Genomic DNA, 24,943 nt, shown 5'->3' on the forward strand with positions numbered 1-24,943 from the left:
ACGGATACGGATGAAATCCGCGGTTCCGGACTTTTTGCTCACCCCTAACCACAAGGTTTCTCACCGTTCTCCTACGAACCCTCCCCCACCCCCCCTCCCGAACCGACTCCGCAAACATCACCTTCATCTCTGGATGTCCCATTTGCTCAGATTCTGTCCTTATCTTTAGACCCGAACCTCAGAAACCACAATCCCAATTAATTCCCACTCGCACTATGAATTTCAGTCCAGTTAGCCAATGTACATCACTCAGTTCAGTCAGATGAGGTGCTTCTTCTCCTTTCACTACTCTCACACTATTTGATAGAGATTAACCTCTACCTATGAAGGGGACAATATGAACCAACACTGACGCTAAAACAACACCATTAGATAAAACGTTTGCAAACTGCAACTTACTTCCAAACAGACCTAGAAAAACATATAAAATATGCATTTCAAGATAAAAGATGAGTCACTCGTAAACATGCACTGGAATAAGAATTCAAATCATGCATACCTGGTAATACTGATAGGAATCCCAGCAGCAGGAACTTTTCCTTTTGTCATATATCTTCTTTGGTTATTCCTACCCTCAAATTTTGGCCGACCGTAACTTCATCTGGATGATTTGGCTGCTACACTGTCCTGAATCCAAATCAAACAAGAGAGACTGTAAATCAATGTGTATAATCAGACTGATCAGGATATGACAAGCATTTTAAGGAAATTAGACAGACACAAGGATTTTAGATGATAATTAAACAGGAGTATACATACACCATTTGCCACAGGTAACAACTAACAAACTGAATAAGCACATCCCAACATAGAACAAGAAGAAACATATATATTTTCTGAAAAGGGATGATCCGGCAGCAGTTTTGCATTTCGAATTCAAAACATTTACATAAACCATAATTTAACTTCACATCATAAGCTTACTGTTAACATCCCATGGTTCATCTCTTTAACCTCGATGGGCATTTTTTTCATTCTCATCATCCAATGTCTTTGAACGTTCATAAAAAGATTCACTAATATCAGACGCCGTGAAACGAATAAATTAATCCTTTTCTTCATCGAGAATTTCAATATCAGATTGCAATTTGTACTTCTCCATAATCATTTTGCATCATCTCCTTTTTGTTGGTGAGTTGAAAATCAATTTCAAGCTTATCCTTCTCGTTGTTCAAAGATGCAGGAGGAAAACTAAATCTTATTCTTAAGAATATCAATGCATGGTAAATGTTGTCTGAACAGAACACACACAAAATAAATCAACAACTTGAAACCGAAATGTTCATTTCACTTAAAATCTTGACAGTACAGAGGATACAATTGTTATTACAAGAAACAAGAAAAATAGTTACATACTACCAAAGTTAGTTGAAGAAAGAGATGAGGGGGAATCGTAAAGCTCAGGAGGGATAGACAGGAGATAGAAACTACTACAAAGAGAAAACTAGAAACTTCAAGTCGAAGTTGTTTGAAGGGTGTAGACAGCGGCCACATTCTGAAATTTTAGATTTTCGGACTTGCAAGGTCAAGAAAACTCCTTTTCTCGTTACAAAAGTAGTAGATCATATAAAAGCTCAGTTAAGATATCGCCATATTATTACTTATACAAAAACACTATACTTCATCATCATCTTCATCCTGCTAGATATCATTTTCCAAAACATGCGAACCATCATCACCAACTGATACACAAAATTGCAGCAAGGGAAAAGAGATATTAGGGTTGATAATGATGAAGCTGCTGCTTGAAGCAGAATACTGGAGTCATTAAAGGAAAGAAGAGTAAGGTTGTGTTGGTGGTTGATATGATAAGGTGGTGTGGTGAATTTATATCAGAGTTTGTGTCAACATAAAACAGTAAAATAAGATACAGAGGATAATAAATAAATTGACTGTTTAAATTAAATTAAAAAAATTGACTGTTTCTAGGATTGATAGGTCATTCTCAGAAAAGAGATCTTTTATGATTTATGGCAGGGGGGACAGAATGGAGAAATCAGAATCATGCCAAAGGCAAAATTTTGAAGAACTGTCTTTCTCATCATCAACATGCATGGGTCAAGCCTGGAAAATCAGAAGTCACGTGCATGCCTTTTCTACCCCCAACCCGCTTGGTAAATTTTCATTTCAAACTGTGGCACATGACATTACTTGCACAGACAAGCAATCTTAATTAATACGCTCGTTCTTGTCAGACAATCCTTTGCTTAAGTTGATACGATAAGCAAAAATTAAACCAGCAATAACATAGTAGAATAGGGAAGAAGTGACTACACCAAGTGTGATAGGCACAATAGTAGAGGAAGTGACAACACACATCTACAGCAACTGTGTGATCTTCGTATTGCATGCTTTTAAAAATACAGTCTCATCTTGGGAAGCGCTCGGCTGTAGATCAGAGATATGTAAATTAAAGTCACTTTGGTGCCGCTAAGTATGATGTTATTCGTTGGGGACAATCAACCTTCTTTGCACACCCACGATGGAAAAGAGAAAAATGGAAATGGAAAAGGGCATGATTTTGGCATGAATAGTATGTCGTCCACCATGAAGGCACTTGAGTACTTTCAAATTAGTCAAATGCAATAAAAATCACCGATCTCTGTACGTATCACAGAAAGAAAAAAAAATTGGAAGAAGATCGAAATGAAAAGTTGACATTCAAATTAAAAATAGTAAAAAATAAGTAGTGATGAGAACTTTTATTACAACTTTGACCAATGGAACACCCACTTGTCTGTGATATCATGAGTATGTATAATGCATTCGCAAATAAGTTACTGCTGCAACAACCATCTTCACTTCTTCAGATCTCTCTCTAAAATATTATTACTGCCTGTCTCTTATGTCATCTAGTATATGAAAGCGAAGAGAGAAGTAAACAGAAACCAAAGACTGAAGCTATTATAGGCATACTCACAAATGCTTTCAACTTTGTTGACTCTTCTTTTTGTCTCTCTTACTTTCATTCACTCTGCAACAGTTTCATACAAATAGAACAAACCCTAATACCTATGTTTTATGAGTATTTAAGCTGTTATAAATAGAGGACAGAGGTCAGAGGATGATGCATTTCAGAAGAAAGAAAGGGTGACAGATAAAAGATTGATAGGGCATTGTGAGGTCGACCTCACTATCAGTTTTGGATACATTGATAGTTGATTTTAATGCTTCTTGCCAGAAAGAAGATGGGGGAGACTGGAGAGAGAGATAGAGATTTTTTTTTGTGGTGACATTTTAAGAGTCTGTTCTGTCATCCCATCATGATGTGTTCAAATGGTCCTGGAGTATTCACTTTTGATTGACTTCGGTTTTGTTTTATGCTGACCCAGCGATTGCATCTGAAAATAAAATGTTAAAATGGTTAATCCTTGATCGATGGGCATACAACTGGGCAAGTCCAGTCGAGCCTGGTTAAAAACCAGGCATGTTTTTTTCATTTATTAGGGTCCTAGGCATAATGAAATTCACTATGATTAAAACAGACAGTTTGAGAAACAGTATCAGTGTATCTCGGAAGGATGTTCTAGGAATCTGTCAAAAATCATCTACAAGATCCATCCACCCAACAGACTGTGATAAATGGGTTAGTTGAACTCGGGAAAATAAGAAATCATCGATATAATCTCTCTTTCATTATTGTATAGATTGCATTTGGTAACAATATACCACTGTTGGAATTTATCCAAACAGCATAACAAAAATTAGCTGCAAAACTTCTTCCGTACTTGACTAATCTGACTATCCTGAGAGGGTTTGTTTTAACCTCTTCTCTTACTTGTATTGGTTACTGTATATCACATGGTGACCACTTGCAATTTTATCTTTGCAGGTGAGAAATGAGAAGCTAACCTAAATCTTACATTTATAGAGCAGCGGAGACACGGCCATGGAATAATCTGACATTCCAATATTGCTAAATTTCTGGTGATCTCAAAAAATAAGTATTGATGATCACATGAAATTTTGTTACAACTCTGACTGGGATTCTTTATCTTCTTCTACAATAGAGCTTGCTTCACTCTTTGCCTGAGTTGAAGTTGTTACAGTCTCTTTGCATCATTTATTTCCTCACCAGTAATTCTAGCAGTGAATCGGCGTGCTTCTAAATCAAGGTCCGGCCACTCAGTAACCATTCTTTTGGCTCCCTGCTCAGGACAAGAAGAGTTATGATTATATGGATTTTGGAGTTAGATATGTGCCGTCTAGCCTAGAATAAATCAAGCAATTTGAAACATATGAACTTGAACCAGAATCCAACAAGAAGTCCAAATATGAAGTTCTACAACTCGCAAAGACACCTCTTCCATCAAATAACTTAGGAACAATGACGATGCATCATCAATGCCTTTACAGCTGAATTCAAGATCAAGAAGAGCTCTGCTGGCTTCGATTCGAATTTTCCACATAGCCTCAAAACTACGAAATGGTTTGATAAGTTCAAAGACACGTTCAATCCACCAAAATTCACACTTATATTATCAAAAAACCTAACCTTATTAGTATCATATTCTTCAACCCTAAATCTTCTAACTGGATTCTTCACATATTTCCTGCACAGAAACATAACAAAATTGAATACAGAATCAATTAGGGTTTTTGAAAAAACAAAAAATAAGAGAAGAAAAACCCTAAAATCGTTAAATTAGGGTTCCCGAATCTAATTAGTAACAGGTAAAATACCCAATTTTAATTAGGGTTTATGAAAAAAAAAAAAACCTAACTATAATTAGGGTTCCTGACATCTAGTATGAAATTGACGGAATAGGGTTGTAATTACCAACATCGTGATGTTCGCAAACATGGTGATGATCTCTTGTAACATAACGACCGTATTGAACAACCAGTTACCAGAGGATGCAAATCTTCACAAAACACCACAAGATATGGATCAAAACCACACACACACGAACTACATAACCTATTAAGTATCTTTTTGCGACTCGAAATCACTCGATATTCGGTGAATTGCTATTTTGCAGAGCTCTGATTATAGAAAATGAGAGAGAGGAGGCTGCAAAAAAAAAAAATGAAAAGGAAATGAAATGAAAACCTAACGGGTTATAGTTTCTGTTTAGTTCGGCCATATCCTGTCCGTCTAAATAATCCTCTAGATCTACCGTTAACCCGATCTGTGGCTAAAGATTTGATGTAGTTAAGGACAAACTGGTAATTTCGTCTGGTCATTTAACTCTGACTCGGGGTGTCCTACTGACTTAACCAAAGAAATAACGGAAGTGTGACTCTTTTGTAAATGGTTTGTTACTCTATGATCATTTTGCAAATTGGGTTCTTAATTGTAGGATTGTTTTATACATTTCCCTTCTGGAAAACAGTGCGAACGACTGATTCTTGTTTTCGGTCCAATGAAATAGTCATAATACCGGAAATCACATTTTATACATTTAGTGTACCATCAGACCATTCTATAATGAGCATTCCGCTCATGTACAACAAATTCTTGTTCTCAAAAAACCCACTAATTGGAAATACGCACAAACCGAACTTTGTTTAATTTAATTGCATAATGAACACAACTACAATTTCATTTGTTCAACTCAACCGTTTCCATTCATGTTCATATGTTGCGTGTGGGGCTGTCAATGGATATTCGATATCCGGTATCCGTTTCCGAACATCCAGATTCCGTTAGGTTAATATCCGACATAACGGCTATCCGGTATCCGATAACCTTAACGTAACGGATATCCGTTTATTAACATAACGGTACCGGTTAAGGGAGTTTCCGTTAAGTTAATATCCGATACCGTTAGTGTATAACTATATCATAAAATTTTCGGAAATTTTCGATACCTAATACCCTTTAGGTTTACTCTTTAGCCATTTGATTACGTCTCTCCTAAGTAAATATCGGAAATTATCGAATATTAACGGAAATTATCGGAAATTATTGAATATTAACGGAAATTATCGGAAATTATTGGAAGTTTTTTGTATCATGAGTAGATAACGGAATAATATCCGATATCCGATAGCTTATCCTTAACCTTATCGATATTGAATTTTTGAATACAACGGATATTATCGTATACCGGATATCCGATAACCCTTAACCTTAACCTTATCGGTATTGCCAATATCCGACGGATTTTTATCTATTGACAGCCCTAGTTGCGTGACCTCGTTTGCCAGTACTTAGTCAGCTCTGGAAGATGTAGCTTGGATGAATAGGGTACACCTTCTTTCCTTGCTCATTATAGTCCTCATTATAGTCCTCATACGCATATCCTTCTAGCGCGAGTAATTTTTCTCCGGACCCTCACGTCATGGTGATGTAAATTATTATTATTATTGCTTATATCTTAGCATCTCTCGGTAGTGCTCTAGCATCGCGGCTAGGTGTACGTCTCTGGTCCCCGAGGCGCCCTTTCTTAATGAGTCAAACATTTTTTTTTTACAAAATTAGTCATAAAAATTCAAGGTGACCAAACTTGTGATACAAAAACCCCACTCAAATGTTGGGATCCATTAAAATTCCATCGTAAACAAAATTAATATAAAAACCCCAAATTTTTAAAAATTAACACAAAAACTCCAAATTTAAATTTGATGAAACCAACATTTAAAATTGGGGCTTTTGTGTTAATTTTGTTTTGATAGGGTTTTTGTGTTACTTTTATTTTGATGGGTTTTTTGTGGAAGGACGGTGACACCTCTGGGGTTATAACTCGCGGACCGTTTTTTTTAATAGGAAATGTGATTTTATATTAATCATTGAAATCGTTGAACTTTGAGTTTTTCTCTCGTAATTGATAAGATCCAATCAGGAGGATCATTCTCCCAATTAGTACTAGTAGACATGCTGATTGCATCTTTTGCTAATAAATCAACCACACTATTTGTTTCTCTAGGTACATAAGTGATTACCCAGTTATTGAAACACTTAAGACTCTCAACACAATCTCTTATTATAGAGTTATTTTGCCATTTGACTACTCCAGCTTTTCCATTCAGAGCATCCACAACATTTCTGCAATCCCCTTCCACGTGAAGATTTGGTATTCCTTTCCTTTTTGCCAACTGGATTGCTTCAAACACTGTTAATACTTCAGCTTGTTCTAGATTTTCTGCTTGCTGGAAAGCACCATGCACCTTTGAAGTCACCTGCACCATTTAGCATAATTATTCTTGTTCCCATACACTTAGTTTCTTTATAAAAAGAGGCATCAAAATTGATTTTAATGAAACTGCTCAATGGGGTCTGCCATTGCACTATAGCTCTACCACTTGCATTCTGCCTCTGACTACTAGTTTGCCTTATTAAGTTCTCATTTCGTTCGAGGATTGATTTCTTAATATTCTCAACTAGTTGATATACCTGCAACTGTGCATTATCAAACACAACAGCACGTCTAAATTTCCAAATGTGCCATAAAATGTGACCAATACAGACAAGCAAGCTGTGTTAGGCATTCTACTATTTTGAAAACCATTACTAAACCAGCTACATATCCAATCCACCAAACCTGTACCAGATAACATGCTAGGCACATAGAATCTTGCTCCCTACGTTTCCATTCCATAGTTCTAACTCTTTCTTTCTCTGATCATGCTCTTCCTCATTGGTGATCAGTCTCAAGTATAAATTTCATGTTATATCCCTCTGATAATTTTGGGATGTTTATAGTAAGTCCCCTAATTGTTCTGTCAAGCGTTAGTCTATGTGGCAATCATATTCCCTAAAATTCTTCTTGTATTTGCCTCTTGTTTTTGGATTCAGTCCCCAAGTAATCGAGTTGATTGGTGGTTGCATGCCCTAGATTTCGCTTTATCATGTCATTTTTCTACGAAGTCCCTGAATAATGGGCACAACTCTTTTTTTTTTAAAGTGAAAAAGGTTATACTAAGAGTAAAAAGGTGCCGGCCCGGCACAGCCCGGCACACGAAGTCGCATGCTTCACGCGCCATGTGTCGTGTTGTGATGTGCCAACGATTTGAACATGTTGTGCCGTGATGTGATTTACTAGTCAAAAGCTAGGCACAACACAGTCCACGGGCACAACACACGAATAAACGTGTTGTGCCGTGCTGACACACGTGTTATAAACAATTTGAAATCACTTAATGTATACATTTAGTCGGACATTATCATGGGAATTTAAATGGACAACATATCATTTGTAACTGTTTCAAGTAAAATTAACAAGTTTATTCAATAAAAAGAAATAGCCCATCAAACATAAAATTTGATCATTGCCATGTAAATTAATTTTCTAGTCAAATATAGGTAACGACATTATAACAACGATATTGAAATATATTTTCCAAATATTTAGGTATTAGATGTGTTGTTATAAAAATAAGCCAACATAAAATGTCAAAAACTAGCGAGAATAGTGACTCTATACACAAAATGTGATGTATTATACCTTGTTATATGGTGTACTTGTGCATGCTATGACGTGCTTTCTTAACATGTTGTGCTGGGCTGAGCCACGTGCTTATCTGTATCGCGTGTTGTGCTGTGCTACTGTGCCGATTAGGCTAACCCAGCACATCCCACGAAACTAACGTGCTGGGCCTTGCTGGGCTAAATCACGTGCTGGGCTGTGCTGGCTCAGATTTTAACGTGATGTGTTGGGTTGTGCTCGTGCTGGCACAGCCCAATTTACACCTCTAATTTCCACTTCATCTTCTTCTTCTATAAGAACTGGGACATTCCTTAAATCTCCTTTTAGCAAATCCCATTCAAGTTGCTCATTTGCATTCAATCTAAATTGAAATGCCCAAACCATCTACCCTCCTGTATCATGTCAGCAATTGAGACTTGCTTTTTTTGACAGGTATTGAAGATAACAGGAAATAAATCCTTCAAGCAGCCAACATCTAGCCATTTATCATACCAGAATCTAATTCCTTTCCCATTTCTTATCTTGAAGGTAACAAAATTCTTAATTTCAGATACCAATCTTGAATTAAGGTAATAAAATTCTTAATGGGCACAACTCTTGCTTGATAAACTTTTCAGATTTATGCAAATTGGATTTGGTGGCGATTCCACTGCACCATGAGTTATACTATATTTCATGTCGCGTAACATGTATGTTACATTTTTGATAATCTCCCCCCTTTGTAGAGCAACCAAGCCGAAATGATAATCCTTACCCATTTTTTGGTTAACCAAACGGATTTTGGTTCACCAAACGGAATAGGACCAAAATGCTTAACAGAATAGGGACCTTTCGTTCAATATATATCTAACTAACGATAGAAAAGATTAACGGATTAGGGACCTAAAAATAATAATATGTAAAACCGTTTATTTACAGAAATGCCATTTTTATAAAAAAGAAGACAAATATTTAAAAACTCCGTATCTTCCAAATGGTATGTCGGATTTTTGTAAATTTTATATATTTGGAAAGCTCTTTGAATTACCTACGCAACAAGTATAAACAATAATATCGAACTTTTAGTTTTTAATGTATTTACAATCCTCAAATAAAAAAACTAGCTATAATTTAAAGGTAAATTGAAAGAGCCTGTGTAATTTTTATATGTTGCCTACGTGATGCTCAAATACTTCACTTGATAAACTATAAAACTACTTAGAAGAATCTATAGCTTATAGTTACGAATACAAAAGATTACCTCTATTTCATTAAAATTAATATTTTCACTTTTTCATTTTTATCCAATAATAAACCAAATTGGAAAGTAAAATGCAAATACCAATATTTAAGAAATGAAAGGAAAAATTATGAAATAGTATTGTCGCCGACGTGCATCGCATGTGCCCACTACTTATAATTGTAGGGCGGCGACTTAATACCACCATGCTCTACTTCCTCCCATTAGGTCTATGTGCGCGTCCAAGGCTCAGTCATCTTATCTTATCTTCTCTTTTCCTTTCTTTTTAACATTTTTGAGTAATGATTATCTTTTAGTAGTTTACTCCTTCCTTGTCTTTAACTCTTATTTCTTTGTTGATTACCATGACATGGCGAGTGGGGTCGCTGTGTCCCTAACGTGTGATCGAATGTATAGTCCTGCTTCTTCCGCTAGACCAAAGCTTAGTCACTCACCTTTTTTATTTACCGTTTTCATGTTCGAGTGTATAGTCGTCTCATTCTTAGGCATGGCATCTTCACCCTATCAGTGTGTCCACACATGTTGGAGTGTATGTCTTAAGCTCCTCTCATTCTGAAGTGTTCTTACTTCTTTCTTTTTCTTTCATGTTGGACAAGCAGAGCTAGGTCTTGGTATATTCTCATTTCTTTCACTTTATTTGGTTCTTAAAACAAGCAACTGTAGGTTTAGTTCGTGTCAAGTTTGAAATTAGTCAAACTTGGAATGGTCGGCCAGTTATGGGTTTGGGATAATCCTAACTTGGTCGGTGAGTGAAATTTGGATTTATCCAAAGTAGAAATTGACGTTTAGTCCCAAAGTTACTGGGTTTTGGACGTTCTACTCCATCCATCAGAATCCTAGTACAGTCTAGTCCAAAAAAAAACCGCCCAAAACAGATTAGTCCAAACCTGGACGAGTTAGTCCAAATTCATGGACGAGTCCCGATTTTGGACGTTTCCCATATACCATAATTACTCTTGAACGATTTATGGTATATAAAGCCTGATTTTGAAATCGAATTTTCTGAATCTGAAATTTGAATTCAAAACAGGATGCAACTCTGAGATGATTTGGGAGGCGATTTTACAGTTTCAGTGAAGATTTAATCGTTTCTTCATCATATTTCAACTCAGGTTACGCTCGATCCAGTTCTAGAGTCGAAATTCTTAATCTCAGATTTGAAGAAACCACAGATGAGAGATAGATCGTTCTAGGTTTGAATTCGGAGGTGATTTATCAGATTTTTAGAGCTTAGATTGTATTTGATTGCTAATGGAGCCGAATTCAACCTCAGGTTAGTTTTCTTTTGGTTGTACTTCAATCTAATTTTCAGGTATTGTTTCTGATGTTTAGTTTTTTTGAGTTTATGATTTGATGATATCAATTCGTATGACCTTTAGTTGATATTTTGTTATATAGTAACTTTTGATTCTTGCGGTGATGATGATTTATTGTTAATACTTGATAAATTCGATTTTTGTTACTTGATGTTGATTTTTTTAGTTTTATGATGCATGATATGAAATAGAACTGATACTATATCCTAGTCTTCTATTTTTGTTCCAGTAAGATTCTGGAGCTTAGTTGATGGAGTATTATTATCTAGGTTTACTGTTACTTGATGTTTTTGGCATTTTTTAAATGTGTACTTTCATGTACACCGTTTACTTTTTAGGTTGTATGAAATTGAAGCTTCAGATGTTTATAATCATTTGTTTTGTAATATGTAGGGGTACCAAATAAGCCTGACAATTTTATTAATGTTGTTTTGAATCATGGTGAGCATTCTGTTGTTTTTCGTGTTAATACTAAAATAACCATAGAAGAACTGAAGCATTTAGCATGCAAGCAGTGGAGGTCTTTGTCTCTTGGGAGTATATGTTTCAGCTATATGGACAATGCTCAAGTAGTTTTTGTGACAGGTGATATACAACTGCAAAGCTTAATTGGTTTCATGATTCTTATTGATAATGAAGATGTCTATTTGCATGTGGATATGATTCTGAATCATACTTCTCGTTCTAAGTCTAGTTGTAGCAGAAGTTCTAGTTCTAAGTCTGGTTGCAGTAGTAGTTCTGGTTCTTGTTCTAAGTATGCTTGTGAAATTGAAAGTCCTAAGATGGTAAGGGTGTTAGATCATGATGCAGACAAGGGGAAGCCTCTTATTATCGATGAATGGAATTATCTATTTGACGAGATTGGTAGAGAATTCATGGGTGGTGTTAAAGCTGTTAGGATTGCTGTCGATAAGTACAAGATGGCTACTGGTCACAAGACTGTTATTCTTAAAAATGACAAAACTCGTTTTACTGCAAAGTGCAAAGAAGATGGTTGTTCTTGGAGGATTCATTTTGGTCCTGTGAATGGTGATACTTCTCGGTTCGTGCTGAAAGATTCTAACGCTTACAGGTTAGTGGTTTTCATACTAGTCTCATTACTTATCTTTAGGTGTAAATTGTGCATCTTATATATGTAGATTTGTTTTAGGTGTATATTGTAGTGCACTGTACTTGTTGTACTCTTAAATTACATGTTTTTGCTTGGTTTTTGTGTATGTTCATAGTGTTGGTTTTGAGATCTTATTAGGTGTAAATTGTGGTGCACATTACTTATTCCAGTTTTTTTTTTATAGTTGTGGTGTTGGTTTGAGGTTGAAGAGTCCTGCGGTGACAACCACGTTAGTCAAGCATTTGATCGCCGACAATTTACAGGGTGATCCTAGCTTAAAACCCAGACAAATCATGTCACTTTTCAAGAAAACTTATGGGTCCAATATTAAGTATCACCATGCCCGTAGAGGGAAATAAGCTGTATTTGAAGAACATTATGGAGATGACGAGAAGTCGTATAGCGATTTTACTTAGTATGTCAAAGCAATTGAAGAAACTAATCCCGATAGCTATGTGAAGCTTGAAGTTGAGGATGGAACCAGTAGATTTCATAGGATATTCGTTTGTTACGGTGCTTGCAAGCATAGCTATAGGTATCTCAGGCCCATGATTTACTTGGACGCTACTTTCCTTACTGGTAGATACAAGGGTACTCTTAGAGCTGGCAAACAAGTTGAAACCCGCGGGTTAACCCGTGCCCGGACCGTGAAAACCCGAACCCGGACCGGCTGGTTTCTAAACAAGTCGGGTTCGGGTTGGAGAAATGGTGACCCGTCAAAAAACGGGTTAACCCAGTCCGGCCCGTACAATCACGGGTTAACCCGTTAACCCGCACTTCGTTTTTGCCGGATGTCACTAATGTCTATACGTGTCTCCTCTCCTGCCAATCTGCCATGCAGCCATGGTATAAAAACAAAAAAACCCTACTTACTTCGTCTTCTCCGTCCACACTTCCCAGCGGCAGCCTCAGTTGTCAGTTCACAGACAAAGTTCTTTCGTCTTCTCCGTCTGCTACTACTTCGATCTTGAAGGATTTGAGTCATTTGACTCTTGAGTATTCTCTGTGTAAGCAAGCGGGACTGTGGGTGTGGTAGAAAGACTGAAAGTGAAAGAGGGGAGATGGAAAATCCAATACGTAAAGGAAAACCCTATTTCTCTTTTATATCTGTAAATCCATGTTTTCAAAACCCTATTCTATTCTATATCTATAAACCCCTTTTCTCATACCCTATTTCTCTTCATATCTTCAAAATCCCCTTTCTTCAAAACCCTATTTTTGATTTCAATTCTCATCAGGTAATGTTATGGTTTTCGAAAGTTAATTTCTTTATGTTTTGTTTTCAATTTTTTGGATGTTAGGGGTTTGAATTTAATTTTTGTTTTTTTTTGAATGTAGAAGTCCTTCAGGTGCAAATTAATCTTCTAGTAATTTGAATTTCTCCATAACTTTGATTCTATTTGAATTGTTAGAGGTTAATTTCTTGATAGATTGTCCAGTAACTCCTTTCTTCAATTTCTCTGTTAAGGTTTCAATTGAAGTTCCTTTCTTTTTAATATTGTGTGGAAGACCTCCAGCCTCAAGGTGCAGTAATTTCTCAAAGATCTTCAGGTATAACATCTTGATTAAAGATTGGTTTTAATTTAATATTTTCTATGGTTTTAGAATCTTGAATAGCGTTTCATACTTTACTTTCATTCGTGGTTTTATTAGGGATTTGCTTATGTTTTATTAGGAATCTTGGATGGATGTTTTTATTAGCTCAAAGCCTCAAAGGCTCAAACTATGTGGTTTTAATTAGGGATTTGCTTATGTATGTGAATATGTGATTGTGCATATTTTATTTTAATTAGAGCATGGATACAGTGTTACAGACACAATTACAGTTGGTTCTTTCTTTACATTTTCATTCATCTCAATTCTCCATTCTCTAATGATTGTATATTTGTAACTTTGTATGCTATGTTTGGCAAGACCTAGTGAGTAGTGAGTAGTGACTACTGACTAGTGCTAGTGTGCTACCTCCTACCTTGAAAGAACAAAGTGGGGGTTTATTATGTGAACTTCCTTGTTTGATGTTTCTTTGTTGAGTATCTAACATTCCAAGTCCATGACTGGGTTTTGGTTGTTAAAGCTTAAATTGTGTTTGTTAAATTCAACAATGCAGCATAAATTGTTGATGTACTACATGCTTCAGGCTAGTTTCATGTATTCAAGATAATAATGTGTATGGTGGATAACTGGATATCATCTTATTATGCTCTTCATTTGTGTGTAAAACTGTGAATTGTGATAAACTGATAATGTTACTATGAGTCTGTGACTGTCAATTGAATGGGATGCAAATTGCAATGCAAGTAAGTGGTTGTTAATATCTTTATTGTTGGACACAAAGTCATAAAGTACAAACAGTTATTTATCACTTACCAGTGTCTCCAAATATTGCATACAAAAGAGATTGGAGATGTTTTTTTGGACAGTAAACACTTTTTTTGATTAACCACACAATATATATTTTGTGCGGGAAGTGGTTGTTAATATCTTTATTGTCGCACTTGGTGATACAAATTACAAACAATGGTATTGCTACAGTCTCGGAGGATTTTTTTTCTTTGTTGAAAATATCATCATGAACTGATGAAGTACTGTAACTAAAGTATTAAACTACTAATGACTAGTATTTGTGTTCCTTTAATCCTTTAAATGCAAAAGTAGTTTAGTTTTGCAATTTTGAGTTTTTGAATCGAAATATCAAATGAATTAGATGAAATGATGAATGTTAAATTAAGTACTTAGGTTGGGAAGGAGCTTTAGATGGCCTGAATGTGGCCGGAAATAGCCCAGAAATCGATTTCTGGCGAGTTGACTCAACAAAAACCAGCTAACCCGTGAGCTCTCGTGAACCCGCAAGCTTTACCCAGGACGGGCGCGGGTTGGAGAAATGACCACCCATGAAGAATTTCAACCCGCAAGCTTAGGCTTGTATTAACCCGTAACCCGCGGGTTGGTCACAAGCCAGCCCCGGCCCGCACGTTTGCCAGCTCTAAGTACTCTTAAGAATGCAACATGTATCAACGGAAACAATGAGTTTTACCTATTTTCTTTTGCTATTGTTTCTTCTGAAAACAAAGATAATTGGTTTTGGTTTCTGGAGAATTTTCAACATGTTGCCGATGGTCGTCCGATTGTTTTCCTTAGTGATCGTCATGAAGGACTTCTGCAGGGCATTCCAAAATATTTTCCTAATTCACATCACATCTATTGCTTTTACCACATCAAATGCAATCTCCCCATTGGATCAGGTGATGCGAATTCGAAGCCCGTTCTTGATTTGTTTTACAAAGCTGTGTACTCTTACACGCCAGCAAACTTTGAAGAAGCTTTGAGGGGAATACATGCAATTGGAGATGGACATGTTGCTAACTATATCAGAACTATTCCAAAGGAGAAATGGGAAAATGAGTTTTTCCCTGTATGCAGATATGGTGCTCACTCTTTAACTCTTGCCGAGTCCATTAACAACTGGGTTCTTCCTTTCAAAAAGTTGCCTGCTTTTGTTCTTCTCGATGCGGTACGGTGAGTTTTATGTTTAGTTTTTTATTTATGCAAGTATGTCTACATTATTGCATACATGGATTTGCTTGTTTTGTAGATACTTGTACACGTGTTCATCTGTGATTCTGCAACTGTGTGTACATTATTGTACACATGGATTTCCTTAATGTGTACAACTATGTACACATGTTTTATCCGTATTCCTTCTGGATCATGTTTTTGATTTTATTTTTTGTGTTTTTATTATGTTAGTTTGAAGGTTATGGAGCAAATATCTGAGAGAAGGATACTAGGTCTGGAAACATTCAACACTAGGCTCACTCCTGAATATGAGGCTTTACTAAAGGAAAACATCGACATTGGTCGTACTTGGACTGTTGTTCAGTCCATGGAAAGATTGTATGAAGTCAGGTCTCCCCGGACTCATTCTGTATATCTATTGCAGAAAACTTGTACATGTCACAGGTGGCGAGTGAATGGTTTTCCTTGTGCGCATGCTTGTGCTGCCATTCAAGCTACTAGAGAAGACATCTATTCATTTGTTGAGCCATACTTCACCACCGAATGGTACAACATGACATACCAGGAGATCATCTTTCCAATCCCCAATTATGACAAGCCGCAGTCTTATGATCCTAGTGATAGGGTTATTGTTCCTATTCATGTTCCTCCACCAGGTAGACGAAGAACACAGCGCTTCAAGAATGCATATGAAAAGAAAAAGAGGAAAATGATGTGAACAAAGTGCTTCACTCTTGATCACCATAACAGAGCTACCTTCCCCATGCTTTGATGATTTTTTCTATGTTTCATTTTTTCAAAGATTCTGTCTTTTCAAGTTTCTTTTGGCGTGGATAATTAGTGCCAGTACATGTGTACCATTATGTACACCTTCCTGAAAACTTATCTTTTTCTTACCTGTCTTTTTTCAGGTGTATCACTATGTACACCTTGGTGTACAATGGATGCTTCTAGTCTATTTTGCTCAGTAATATTATATGTTTTCAGATCTGTATACTTTTGCTATGTTCAATTCTCATGTTTTTCAGTTCTACATGCTATACAAATTTTAGTAATATATTTTTATGTTTTCAATTTTTATAATTTTGATCAAGTATAAAAATCTGTCAGTACACGTGTACCATTATGTACACCTTCTAAACATTTTCTGCTCTGTCAGTAACTGTGCACAATCAAGTACATCTTAATATTTCAAAGCCTGGTGAATGAGATAAGTCATAAACTTGTAACATTAATATTGAAACTAATAAAAATATTTATTCAAGGTCTTTTAGTAGTGATAAGTCAAACAAATTGATAAAAACTGAAATTTGAAAAGAGATAAGTCATAAACAAAGTGACACCGAAATTTAAAAAATTTGTCTGAAGATTAAAAATGTTTAGAAGAAATTCAAAAAGTGCTCTTTAATGAAGATTACAAACTCTTCTTCCTCTTCTTCCTCTTCAATGGTTGCTTTCTTGTAGTCTTGCGCCACTGATTATGTTCCTCGTCATTTGCTATATCCCACACGTTTTCATACCATCCGCCTTTTGTCAACATCTTGGCCACCAATTTTGATCTCATTTGCTGAAAAATGTCTTCGGCCCTCTGCTGACCTTTTTCCATACCTTTTGTTGTCTTCATACTTCATTTCATAAAGTAACAAGTATATATTAGACAGTCCGAGTTGATTATTTGGGAAGGGCATGGCATGATGTTTAATTCGTGCTCTTCTATAGGTGGGTGACCCTTCAATGCTCTCTTCTTGTTGAGTTCTACTTGTACCACAGCTGCTAGTTGCTTTGCATCGTCTTGATATGTCTGCTTATTTTATGAGTGTAACGAGTTATACCATTTCCATTCATTGGCTTCGAAATCAAAATTCAAAAGTGACCAGTGCAATCCCATCCTCGTTTGATCTGTAGAGTGATTGATAGGGATTACAAGAACTTCCAGGTTCTCAGGCATGTCCCGTATGAAATTAACCACAAGCTTTTCCACCTCGCTGGTGACATTATACTTGACATAGTACTGCAATTAATAATTTTTTAGAAAACAAAATTAATTAGGCTCACCTTAATCAGAAAACTAACAAGCATGTACACTACTATAGAAAACTAACAAATCAAACATTGCAGGCCTGAAAACAGACCGTATATCCATGTATGATATACAGGTGTACACCTATGTACACACCTATATAAATCTAACAATCAAGAATTAGCAGACCATGTGTCAATCATAGATGCATATTGGTGTACATCTATGTACATAGCTAAATAAATCTAACAATCAACACTTAACAGACCATGTGTCAATCATATATGCATATTGGTGTATATCAATGTACACAGCTAAAGAAATCTAAAAACACATAGAACACGCCATGTCAATCAACTATGTACACAATACATATTAAAGTAACTATACATGACATTTCTTATTTGTTTTGAGAAACTTACACATGCAGTAGGACTCATAATTTCACATCTCAGGTACTTTTTTCCATCTGGAGGACGAATGCTATCTCTGACAAGTGCTCTTCTACGTCGATGGATGTAGAACTGGAGTACCTCCTGGTCCAGATATTTGTTGAACATCAGTTCACGAAGTACTCTTCCAACAATCAAAATATCTTCCTTGACTGTTGGATCATCCAGGCTTGTTAGTTTCCAAGCTACAGAGCTGCGGAAACATAAAGGAAATGTTAACATGGTGTACAAATTTGTGCACATAAATTTTTTTATAACATTCAATCATGGTGTTTTGCGAACTTACTCCAGGCTTGCGTAGTCAAAGAATTTTTGTACCCTTTTTTTGTCTTGTCCTGCTTGCATAGCTTGGTATAGTGGTGATAGACGAACATCTGGCAATGGATTGTGAGGACAATATACATCTCCCTTTCTCTTTATTGGCGCAGGATAGCATGGTTCTCGTCCCTCTTTGATCCTCTTGCCTTTTGGATCTGATTTTATCACTACTCATTTGGTATTACCCTCGGCAGTGAAATCAGGATCTAGCTTTCTTTTTGCATTTCTCTTTTGTGGTGTCTTGGACAACTTACCAGCGGCTTGTGTCTTCAACATCTCTTCTTCCTTCATCCTCCCTGCTCTTGTCCTCAATGGAGTCGTCTTCTCTTCTTCTACCTCTTGGCTGCTAAAAAATTCACTAGGATTTTGTTGAATGAACTGCACTGCTTCTTCAATGATCCTTTCTCGTACATCTTCATTGGATAATGATTTTTGCGGCGAATCTTCTTTTGGATCTTCTTGGCTCAATAATGCAAAGCTTGGACAATAGTGGCGAATCAGGGTTGCCATATTTTCCTTCACTTCAGATGGTGCCTTTCTGTAACAACCTTTTTCAAGCTTTACGAACACAGTTTCAGACAAGTTATCTAGAAGGTCCTCAATTGATGTATAAGTCTCATTCTGTGATTCTTCTCCTTGTGTGAGTAAAAGGACTTCTTTAGGATCCAACTGACATATGTCTTCAGCTGCAATTATGGTAGCTTCATCAATTTCAGTTGTTCGAGTGCCATCTATCATATTCTGGTCATCAAGGTTCACTTGGTCTTGTTTATCTTCATTGATTACACTTGTCTTTGGCATTGAAGTATTGAAAAATGAAATTTTTATGAGAATTTTCAATGGTGTACAGAGTTTTACACCAATGTACAGGTATGTACACAAATTCGGAAGAAGTCATAAAGTTTTGAGAAAAGGTATTAGCTTTCACACACTGGTGTATGACTATGTACACACATAAAAAAATAAATGACTTGCAAATTTAAAAAAACTGATGTTGTACCTTTGCTTTTCAGGAGTTTCAGACGGAACTTCATTCCTTTCAGATTCAGTTCCATGCTCGTCATCACCACCTTTGCTACCCTCTTTGTCATTGTCATGATCATGCGCATCACCACCCTTGCTACCCTCCTTGTCATTGTCATCACCATCATCATCATTATTATCATCATAATTATGGTCATGCACATCACCATCTTCATTGTGCTCCTCCTTGTCATTGTCATCACCATCATCATCATCTTCCTTGTGCTCCTCCTCAATCTTGTCATCCTCCTCCTCCGCCTCCTCCTCATCAATCTCATCATCTTCCTTGTGCCCCTCCCCATCCTTCTCATCCTCTTCCTCATCCTCATCATCCTCATAAATATCCTCGTCTTCCTTGTGCTCCTCCCCATCCTCCTCATCCTCCTCCTCATCCTCATCATCCTCCTCAATCTTCTCATCCTCCTCAGTTTCAAGCCGTATTTCCTTTGCACATTTGAAGATTTCATTCAAAGTGTTATTACGGAAATCATTAACTTGCCTTTCTGTCAAGTTCATTAGACCAACTTCATTAACTTTTAGTCTTTTCTATTCAATGAAACTAAGAAGCCTTTCTTGCCTATCCAGAACTTCAGTAAGCTCCTCATGCAACTCATTTCTTCGCATATCTGAAATGCGCAGCTTTTCCTTCACAACATCTATGTTATTTTCTTGTTTGTGCCTCCGGTACTCATCCAAAAGCAATCGCTCTTCATCAGTATAAGCCTTCACCCATCCTGGTTGCATCTGAAAACATGCCAAAGTGTCAACATTGATCACGGGTGTACAATTTTTTACACATGTTGCAAGAGTGTACATTGTTGTATAAAAGACAACTTTCTTAAAATCTATCAACAATGTGCAATCATGTACACCTTCTTAAAGGTGTATATCAATGTACATATACTATTCTAAGAAAGTTTTTTGAGATACCTTTTTCATGCAATCATTCAGTTCTTTCTCGATTGTATTACTGACATCGCTGATGATCCACCTAAGAAGCCTTGTCACACCTTCCTCATTGCTTGGATTCATGCTTTTGTTGTGTTCAGCAAACCAATGTTGCATTAACAAATAGGTGAATAGTTAGAAATGTAAGAGCAAGGAACAAACACAATGAACAGAATTATTTAAAATGGTGAATGGATATGTCAGGTGTACAACTGTGTGCACATGTAAACTCACCAACAGATAAAGCACACAACCATTAACTTTAATTGGTGAATCCTAAAGTTTCTTAATGCTCGCCATGATATACTCATGTATATGAACTGGCCAGCAAGTTCTCTTCATCATATCCAAAGACTCAAAATAGTGTGCAACTTGTTCTTGCTAATCATACTTCCGTTTGCCTGGGTAAAAAAGACAGTGATACACAAGTACATAGTAAACAACACCACTAAATCTCCAGCATTTCTTTCAATCTCCATTTTCGACTTTGGGTTTAGCTTCATGATACGTACGATTTCCTCCTCCAGATCTTTTTTTCCCAGCTCAGTTCGTTTCTTAAGAGTCAATCTGTTTATCAGCGGACCGTATCTTTTTTCAGCTGAAGTTTTTACATCTTCCCCTTTTTCAACTTCCATTGGCACCATCTTAATCCCATAAAATAGAAACAAATCCTCAGGTTCACTCTTTACTGCCACTTGCTTGTTCTTCTTGGTAGTATCAAACATGAAATAATGTCCCCCCGAGTCACAAATTTCATGGCGGTACTGTCTCACAATTTTCAGAATTGAGTTTGGGTTCTTAGTCCATATATCATCTCTCTTTTTACTTGTATCTTCCTCATCTTTCCGGTCTGCTTTTTTGTGGACAAAGATATCTATAACAGGCCAGAATGGTCCTTCTTTTTGCTTCTCTAGTTGATAATTGGTGAACCATACTTTTTTTCCTCTTTTTGTTTCATCTTCCTCAAGGTTTTTATTCACAAAGTCACTGAAGGCATGGAAACTTGACCTATATGGTTTGTTGGTATCTACGAAAATGAACCAAGAAGAATAATACATTCATTATACTCATATAAGTACAAATCATATCACTATACACATAAATAGGATCATATCATACAGGTGTATAGTTGTGTACACTCCTACAGAAAACTAACTAAAACAATATTTGTTCCCACACAACATGCCATAAATCAATGTGCGTGTACAAATATTTACACTCATACAGAAATCTATCAAAAACAGCTTTAAAACACAGACAACAAGCAAAATAAAGGTGAAATAGCATGTTGGTGCAAAGATGTGTACACCAACACCAAAAAGGATGGGATAATATGTTGAGAACACACACATTAGTCCATATGAAGATGAAATAACAGGTTGACAACACATACAACAGGCCATATGAAGGTGAAATAGCATGCTGGTGCAAAGGTGTGTACACCGGTAAACACAAGTGATGACACAACACACACATTAGGCCATATGAATTTGAAATAGCATGCTGGTGTACAAACCAGTACACTGCTACAGAAACATCTTTAAAAAAAACAGAACATGACATAAATCACTACAACAATATTGTGGTGTACAAATCTGTACACACCAACAATAATTCCCACAAAAATTGCTCAAAAACAAGATATAACTAGATATGAATTACTGCAAAAACATGGCGGTGTACAAATTTGTACACATGTACAAGAAATTGAATAAAAATTGCTCAAAAATAGACATAATTGTGCTTGAATTGTTACCTTTTTTTTGAGATAACAGATGTTGAAGGCTTTGAAGACTTTAGAGGATTTGAAGGCTTTGAAGGCTTAGATTTCTTCTTAGCTGGTGATGTTTTTGAACTTTCTGGTACTAAAATTGATGTTGAATCTTCTAATGATCTCTTCAATCTCGTTGATTTCCGAATCTCTTTTGCAGCAACTGATGGAGTTGGGGATGAAATTGGTGTTGAATCTTTTAATGCCGACTTTGATCTCATTCTTGGTGATGTTGATTTTTGATTTTCTTCTACCGCAACTGATGGAATTTCTTCTTCAGTTGATGTTGAATCTTCCATTGTTGGTGCGTTTGTCTTTAAAAACTACTTTTTTCCTTTCAACATGATGTTACAGATACTGCAATCATCTAGGTATTTTGATTAGTAAGATTTTAGGGTTTTTGAAGAAATGTTTTCAATAATTTGAAGAAATTTCTAGGATTTGTCTGCAAAATTTCAACCGATATTTTTCTTCTGCTTTTAGTCTGCAAAACAATTAAAATGGACTTATTGTTTTGTCTGTTACGCCGTAGTTTCTTTAATTCAGTTTCTTTTTTGAAGCAAACGTGTCGCAACCACGTTCATTGTGTCAGTTACAAACTGATTCCATTCGCTGCACGTGTGCTTTATTAAAAGCGTTCGAAGGGTAACAACGTCTTTATACATTTTGTGGACTAATTTGTTCCTGGTTGGATCGGGGTGGACTAATCTGTTCTTTTTTGTGCGGTTTTGGAATGAACCGTTTTTTTCCCTTATCCAAATTTAGTCGGTCAAGAAATATAATGTATTTACTTGATCAACTAGTTTAGGACCTTAATAGCTAAGTTAGGAAACCCTATTCTTGTAGGATAAGTAATATGTCTACTATATAAGGAGGCCTACGCTATGAGTTCTCAAGGAAATTCTCATTAGAGATGTGAGGAATTCATCCCACCTCTTGGGGTGGATGTGAGAGACCATCAATGGTGGAAGGAGTACATAATTATGGTGCTTATGGGATACTTATCGATGTTGGAAGATATGTTGTTATGGAGTATTCGTGTGGAGATGTTAGTAAGACATCTTGTTGATGAGAAGATCATCTTGGTGGTGCTGGATTAGATTATTGGTGTTGAACTAAAGGCGTCCATGGTAATCTATGTCAGGGTGTGCAGAGAAGATCATCTCGTTGTGCTAGATAATACGGTAAATATTATCTCATATGGGGTGAAGACACTACTTTGGATTTATAAGGCGTTTGTGAGAGTTGTCCAGTCACATTGTGGTGAGTCGATAATTGATTATTCAATTCTTGTGTAATTCTTAATTGGTTCTACAATAAAGAAAGAGGTCGTAGCCGTTTGGTGGATGTAGACGATATACAAACATTTTGTATATTTTTGAACCACGTTAAATCCGTGAGTACTTTATTTTTGTTGCTTTTGTTTATGGCTTGCATCCGTGTGGTTATCTTTCTCTTCTTATCCTAGATCATAGTGTGATTCATAGAGCAATCCGAGAGATCAAGTGTTTCTTGTTAGCTATTTTGTTTCCGCAGTATTTGCATGTAGATGGATCTGAACCCCAACAATTGGTATCAGAGCGATCCAATTGTCTCAACAATTGGTATCAGAGCCTTAGGTTGGATAGAAGATTTGAAGAGAGAAGTTTTAGGTTTTCTTGTAGCAGAAAATTTTGAAGACAAGGGATTTGGTTTCATCAAGTATGTGAGGATTTGATGTTACATCTTCCGAAGATGCAAAGTTTGATGTTATCAAGTATGTGTAGGATTTGATTTCATCAGTTTTGGGAACAAAGCAAAGTAAAGTGTACTTCTGAAGGAATGGGATTATATCAGGTGATCTGCATTCGATGTGGTCAAGATGTATGGTCTTGATGTTTTGGTGCTCTACATTGGAGATTTGGCATTGATTCTTATTGGAGCATAAACCCTATGCATGGCTTCAAGTAAGTTTTATTTATTTTTTATACTTCGTACCATATTCTTGTGAACTGTTTGAGAGAGCTACGTATATTTGTTTTCAATTAATCAGTATTTGCTTGGCAAGACACAAGAAGGCAAGAATATTTTGGTTGGGATACAAATATTGTTTTGTATGTTTGTGGAAGTAAATACGGAATATTAGCATGTCAAAGTATCATTATTGTTCCGAACCAAGGGAAACAATAATTTGGTTATCAATCGTCATCAGTTGGATCACATTGTTGTTTGTCTTTAGCCTGAAGTTGAAGAATGTGAAGATGAATTCATACTCGTTTTTCCTTATTTGTTTGTTAAAATAAGGATTTTGGGAAATATCGTAGTAGGTTTCGTTTTGGATGTATTGTCCATTGGCCAGGATTTGATATGTTCTAGAAGTGAAGAGTTTGATTCTCAGTCTTAGTATTTGAAGCACGTGGCTAGAAATAAGTTGAAGGACAGTGATCGTTGGATGAGATGTGATATTGGTTGTGGTGGAGCTATGGTTTCTTATTATTGTATAAGAAGCAGTTTGTCGACACAGTTTGTAGGGTTTCTTTGTCTGTGTTGAGTATGGCATTGTGTCGGTAGAACAATGTTTTCTGGAGTTTTATCGTACTGTTTCCGACGGAGAAGCTAGATAGTTTGTGATCTTTTTGATTCTTTCCGATGATGTTCAGTCGAATAGTTGTTTGTTTGTACACCATTTGAAGTCGATCGGAGCTGGTTGAAGTGAAAGACCTTTGTGAGAAACAGGTTGGTCTATTTGTGTTACGGATACGTTCCTACTTTGGTGAAGACCCGTTATGAGGAATTAAAAAGGTATCGCTTGGACACTTCAAGAGTTTAAAGAATAAATATACAATACTACAGATATTTTGTGGTGGTGTGGCTATG

General features: G+C 36.3%; 1 protein-coding gene and 1 long non-coding RNA gene across 3 annotated transcripts; one reads left to right on the plus strand and one right to left on the minus strand.

The window, feature by feature from the left end:
* Nucleotides 1-3,204: 3,204 nt before the first annotated feature.
* Nucleotides 3,205-5,007, minus strand: LOC113354163. Of its 2 annotated transcripts, XR_003361702.1 has the most exons (3): nt 4,781-5,007; nt 3,864-4,553; nt 3,205-3,341 (listed from the first exon to the last, which is right to left on the minus strand). It is a non-coding gene; the product is annotated as an uncharacterized LOC113354163 (long non-coding RNA). The 2 variants fall into 2 exon arrangements; XR_003361701.1 differs by lacking the exon at nt 3,205-3,341 and having other exon boundaries at nt 3,705-4,553.
* Nucleotides 5,008-14,751: 9,744 nt separating this feature from the next.
* On the plus strand, nt 14,752-16,273 carry LOC113352303. The gene is made up of 4 exons (XM_026596139.1): nt 14,752-14,767; nt 15,282-15,555; nt 15,787-15,945; nt 16,000-16,273. Exons 1-4 carry the CDS (start codon nt 14,752-14,754, stop codon nt 16,271-16,273), a joined length of 723 nt encoding a protein of 240 aa, XP_026451924.1.
* The last annotated feature ends 8,670 nt before the right edge of the window (nt 16,274-24,943 follow it).

This window comes from Papaver somniferum, chromosome 2 (assembly GCF_003573695.1).
Source record: "Papaver somniferum cultivar HN1 chromosome 2, ASM357369v1, whole genome shotgun sequence".
In the NCBI taxonomy this organism is placed as follows: Eukaryota; Viridiplantae; Streptophyta; class Magnoliopsida; order Ranunculales; family Papaveraceae; genus Papaver; species Papaver somniferum.

Coding starts and splice junctions, on each gene's coding strand:
- LOC113352303 (XM_026596139.1), top strand. Junction 15,556..15,786: donor GTTCTTCTCGATGCGGTACG/GTGAGTTTTATG, acceptor TTATTATGTTAG/TTTGAAGGTTATGGAGCAAA. Junction 15,946..15,999: donor GAAAGATTGTATGAAGTCAG/GTCTCCCCGGAC, acceptor TACATGTCACAG/GTGGCGAGTGAATGGTTTTC.